This window comes from Podarcis vaucheri (genome assembly GCF_965113315.1).
Source record: "Podarcis vaucheri genome assembly, chromosome: 1".
Taxonomy (NCBI): Eukaryota; Metazoa; Chordata; class Lepidosauria; order Squamata; family Lacertidae; genus Podarcis; species Podarcis vaucheri.
Window position 1 is genome coordinate 24211219 of NC_138759.1, and position 6000 is coordinate 24217218.

General features: G+C 37.7%; 1 protein-coding gene across 1 annotated transcript in view; it reads left to right on the forward strand.

Annotated features, from left to right (window-relative positions):
* Nucleotides 1–5714, forward strand: part of PPP4R3A (protein phosphatase 4 regulatory subunit 3A) — a 28905-nt gene extending 23191 nt beyond the window's left edge. The window contains exons 13-15 of the mRNA XM_082232745.1: nt 1332–1522; nt 2516–2742; nt 4860–5714. Of these exons, the coding sequence (XP_082088871.1) occupies nt 1332–1522; nt 2516–2742; nt 4860–4958 (517 nt within the window). The 3' untranslated portion in view covers nt 4959–5714. The remainder of the gene's footprint in view (nt 1–1331; nt 1523–2515; nt 2743–4859) is intronic.
* The last annotated feature ends 286 nt before the right edge of the window (nt 5715–6000 follow it).

A 6000-nucleotide genomic window follows, 5' to 3' on the forward strand; every position in this document is an offset into this window, starting at 1 on the left:
CATATCAGGATATACAGAGAAATATACATCTCCATACAATTGACCCAGATAATCTCTGGTGGATGACTATAACACACATGCTTATTTCCCAATGCCAGAAAAAGACATAAAGCCCTGGACCTTATTCTGTCCAGGTAGGCTAAAATATTGTTCTGCCAGCTTCATTTTGCAGGTGTACTTTGTATGCATATCCAAAGTTTGCAAATCATTTGTGAGAGTGTCTCATTGCCCAGATCAAGCAGTTAAGTCTCACCATTTGTGTACCTTCAAGGTAAGAAACCCATCAGGTTGGATTCAAACTACTTGTGGGCAGAGTTCTGTCCACAAGACTCTGCCATTGGAACAAGGGTGGGAAGTGATTTTGCTTTCCCCCCTTCCTCCTGCAACCCCTCATGTCCCCTTCAGAATAGCCTGGGAGATGGTGCTGGGGGCTGAAGGGGGAATCTGCAAAAATCCACCACCATCTCTGCTTTCCTCCAACAAGAGCCTCTGTTTCATCTTTATCCATTCCGCAAACAGAAGCTGTCTGGATACAGCTCATCAGTTGAAAGCACAAACTCTGTCTACTTTATCCCTATGAAGAAATCACTATTTCAGTCAAATTGTATTATCTCAAAATACAACTTCTTTGGAGAGGGAAACCCCAATAAAAAAGTGTGTGCATTGATTCTAGTTGTTCGGTTTATATACTCACATACACACATGGGGACACACACTTAACATTTGCATTCATTCCTTTTGGTGTTTGGATAAAAACCTTTGGCAGCCAACTCTTTTTAAAACATTCCATTTTGATAGATTTTCATCATAAAGGTACATGTAGATTCTTCATGTTGGTACATGTTGGTCCCTCCCAACACTATGATTCTATGTATTTTTGCAATTAAATAAAGTGCACAATTTTTTGTAAGTTGTCTCATTCATCTCAGTGCATCTTAGATGAACCCTGGTGATTTTCAAACTTCAAAATGTTTTACAACTTACACCTACAATACGTAGCTGGCGGTCAGAAGTGCCCTATTCTTTCATTAATCACCTGCATTAGAAAGTCATACAAGAGATGAGAAGATAAAAAGGCATGGAAACAGTGTCAGGAACACACCTAAATGAAATAGTGGTCTCTTGATGTGCATGTGGCTTAGCTTAATGCTAAAGCACATCCACAGCTTGCATAGTGATTGTCCTAGTATATTAGTTTCTAAAAATATTTATTTAGGCATTGTATCACGTAGTTGTGTGAGAGAAATGTAAAGGTTTCGGCACAAGGCTCATTTTTTAAGCTCTTGCTTTAGCAATATATGAATTTTTTTAAAAAAAATCTTTTTTCATAGCATGCGTTCCATCTTAAGAAACCATAGATACAGGAGAGATGCAAGGACCTTGGAGGATGAGGAAGAGATGTGGTTTAACACTGATGAAGATGATATGGAAGATGGGGAGGCTGTGGTGCCACCTTCTGACAAAAGTAAAAATGATGAAGATATTATGGATCCTATAAGTAAATTTATGGAAAGAAAAAAATGTAAGTAACTGGGTGGGATTACTATCTTTCAGCTTTAAATAGATTTAGCTACCATAGGGCTGTAAATGGATATTGTAAGGTTTAAATGGACATAAGGCTGTAGCTCAGTGGAAAAGCATTTGCTTTGTAAGCAGAAGCTCCCAGGTTCAATCCCCAGTATCTGCAGGTAGGGAGATAGACAATAGTATTGTGTAGTATAGTATAGTATATAGTATAGTGTATAGTATAGTGTATAGTATAGTGTATTGTATTGTATTGTATTGTATTGTATTGTATTGTATTGTATTGTATTGTATTGTATTGTATTGTATTGTATTGTATTGACAAAACTAAGCTAGATGTACTTTGACTGTGTAAGGCTGCTTTCTGTGTTTCTATTGAGGAAGCTTTTAATGCAGGGGTTGCCCTCCAGAAGTAGCTGGACTACAACTTTTATCATCCCTGGTCATTGGCCAGTTATGGCTGATCCATCAGGGCGAATAGAACACTGCCCCACCAACCTTAACCTCCCCTTAGCCAGACCACATCTGCCTGCCTTCTTCCTTCCAAACAGTGTTGCCCTTATAGAACTCATCAGGAAGGTGGATGGGGACAAAAGTAAAATTAGTTGGCTCTGCCTTTCCTTGGTACTAGATCCACCTACTCTTGGTCTTTCTGACTTCTGTTCTACTAGTCCAATGGGCACCAGTCCCATTGGCCATCCTGACTAGGGCTGATGGGAGTTGGAGTCCAGCAATCAATGAGAGCCGCAAGTTCTCCATCCCTTTAATGTATTCACAATAACTTTTTACACCAAAGGCCAGTGTGCGTGCGCGTGTGCGTGTGTGCCTAATTAGGCACAGAGCTCCCTCCTGCACTTTTAGACAGTAATAAATTCGTACTAAAATAAGCAGGAATGTAACATAAGTATGATAATAGTACTTTTTGTCTCCTTTAGCCTCTTGGATTTCATAGTGGAACTTTTATTAAAGCTGTACTTGTTTTAAATTACAGTTAAAGAAAGTGAAGAAAAAGAGGTCCTTCTGAAAACGAATCTATCTGGTCGCCAGAGCCCAAGTTTCAAACTTTCTTTCTCTAGTGGTACAAAGGCTAATCTCACCAGCCAGTCATCTGCAAGTAATTTGCCTGGGTCTCCTGGGTCCCCTGGATCTCCTGGGTCCCCTGGATCTCCTGGATCAGTTTCTAAAAGCACATCTCAGATGGCAGCTATAACTACCAAGGTACTATTTTCACTTGACTCAAATCATGCTGTTATCAGAACTATTCCATGAGACGGCCAATCTCTTAATTTGCCATTTGGGAAATCCATAGGTGATTTGGATGGAGTTTGTGACTATCTCTCTGCCCCATGCTTTTAATATGGTCTATACTTAAAAGTAAAGAAGACTTTAAAAGAATAGTTGCTTTTGTGCCCTTTAAAATATATACAAAACATACTGCCTTCAATAGAAATAATTTTAGGGGAATTCATCTTGTTACAAGCAAGATATTTATTAATTAATGAGTTTTTTACAATTGTTTTGTCCATTTAGACTCCTAACAGAGTTGCTTAGGAAATACTTCTACCTCCCCCTGTACATTGACTGATTTGGGATCAGTCAAATCAGGGAGGCACAGCTAATTTATTAACAGAATGTATTCTGTCCTATGGAGCCAAGTCCAAGTGTAAATACTGAATATAAGCCATATGTTAAACAAGATACATGGTAAGAATTATGGCATTATTTTAAACCATAGCAGCACAGCCTTCCTGCCCCATGCTGCTTCTAAGCAGAGTACTGGGTAGGTAACTATGTCTATGTAGAACCACCAGCTTCAGTCAGCCAGGTCTCTTGTCATACATACCAGGCTAGTTTCTTCTCCTAAATTAAATCCTATATGTTAGGTGTGTGGTCTGTGTAATTCTAAGTCATTTAAACTAGGGTTCAGTGAGTAATTTGGTGTGAGAAAAGAGGACCAGAATATGGGGAAGTTTTAGTGCCCTAAACTCTGTTCCCCCCAATATTGGCCTCTTACTCTTCCAGGGGGAAGCTATGCTATTCCCAGTGCTGTCTATGGTTCCACCACTGTGCAACATGTTCCAATCATTGTTAGCATTTGTTTACTTTTCATATCTCAATATTTTTTGTACTTTTATGTATTCTTGGAGCAACTTCAGAATGCCACAAAACAGCCACTTGTCTCAAAAATCAGCCAAGTATTGCTAAGCCCCAGCACAGTTCCTTAAGCAGTTCAGTTGCTTCCGATGCTCGTGCATGTTGGATTTTAGGATTAGAATCATTCTGTCATAGAGTTGAAAGGGGACCACAAGAATAATCTAATCCAGCCCCCTGCAATGCAGGGATCTTTTGCCCTGCGTGGAGTTAGAACCCAGAATTCTTCCCCTAAATTGCACTCCATGTAACAAGCAGTATTTTATAAAGTGAAGCATAGTTATTTATTTGTTTGTTTATTTGTGCCTAGTCTTGTCTTCTGAGAAACTCAAGGCAGCGTACATGAGGTTCTTTTTATCATTGCAACAAACCTGTGTGTAGGTTTGGCTAAGAGATGGTGACTGGGCAATGGTTGTGACTGAGAGGGAAATTGAATCGTGATCTCCAGTCTTATTCTGACACTCTAACCACAGTGTTTCCCTTGAAGCAGACTTTACTATGACTGCTTTCTAGGATTGCAGCTTTGAAATGTGTACTTTTAAAATCCATCAAAGATGGTATGTCTTTATCTGCGAAACGCTGTGATATATATTGTAACATCTGATAGTGTGTTTATACTATGGGGCTGGTCTGCATGCATCTGTCATATATACATATATAATGTTATACTATCATTTCCCTCCAGAACAGCCCATTGTATTTCTGGGAAGGGGCTATTGGGTTGTTTTTATTTTTATTATGTATTTTGTGGTTTTATATCTTGATTTTATTCTGTGAATGGCCCTGAGACCCCTGGGTATAGGGTGGTGTAAAATTCAATTAATAATAGTAATAATACCCACATTATTAATCTTCGCTTGCATAGCACTGTGTGTTCCTTTGTATGTATTAAGCCAAGTACAGTTGCTTTTAGCTGCTCATCATACCTGAGCATTGTGCCCCTTAATTGCTAGCAAGAGTCATCTAAGTATGTATATTTTGGTTAAGATAATAATCTCTTGCACAGTATAGGAATTAATGGCCATGCATTGCATTTATGTTTTTGTCTCTGAATATTGTGAATTTGTATCTCTGTGTTTTACATATATATCAACTTATTGGAGTTTTAAGCAGATCATTTTAAGTCCATTTGAAGGATGAAACTCTGGAATAGCTAATGTTTGTAAATCTTTTTTTCTTTTCAGGGAGGCCTAGTGGGGCTTGTAGATTATCCTGATGATGATGACGAGGATGATGAAGAAAGCATACCTTTATCACAGAAAGCAAAGCTAGAGTCCTCATAATGACAGCTCTGAAATTTAATATCGGTTGAGGGATAAACAAAGTTTCCAGAGGGGGGAAAGTTTATAATTAAAAACTATAATTTCTAATGAATTACTGTGTATAACACAGATCAATTTTTAAAACATGGATTTCTGCTAGTCAAGTGCCAATTTGAAGGAGCAGAAGAAGAGGAAATACTATGCTTTATGGAAAAGACATGCCTTTGACCTCTCCAGCTTGGACCACACATTGCCCTTTTCTCAGGGAAGGAAACGGAAAAAAAATATATATGTAAAAGCCAACAGGGCAGGAGTTTTGGTAGTGGAACTCTGGATTGGCTGTTCAGTTTGTTACAATCAGAATATGCTTTCTTGGACCATGTACAAGACTTTGAAGAAAATGCTTTTTCTGCCCTAATTCTTCACTAGCTAAGAATGCCAGCAGTTTCTTTGTCTAAAGAGACCTGCCTTTGAAACCATACATTCTGAACATTTTAGTCAAGCTACAACAGGTTTTAAAGAAAAACTCATTGGGGGAGGGCTGAACATAAGTTTCCTCTTTTCTTTCTTTTTTTTTAAAAAAATAATCTGTTCCCTTTTGCCCTTTAAACTGCAGATTTTTGTTTGGAGCTAAGGGATTTGTCTATCCCTTGATTAAAGATTGAATGGAATTCTAGATGTGGTCACTTTTGTGTCATATTTTTATTTTGCCCCGAGTGTATGCTTAGTTGTTGAGTATATATTTGGGACCATTAAAATTTTTTTGATGTAATATAATCTCACTGTTGTGCTGGTACCTGTTTCACATGTGTAATTCTGTTCTGCATCACAATTCTTGATATGTTTAGGATTTTATGGGAGATGGTATAGTTTTTATTGAAAAAGAGCAAATGAATCTTGCCACAATGTGCATACAAAAGCAATACTATTTTGTGACTAAATATTTTATATTAAACTTTACATCATCAACTGTCTTGAAACAATTCAGGGAAATAGGTTGTTTTTAAAAAAATAAAAAATAAAATAAAGAAACCTATAAATATGAAATTAGTATTCCAAAGAG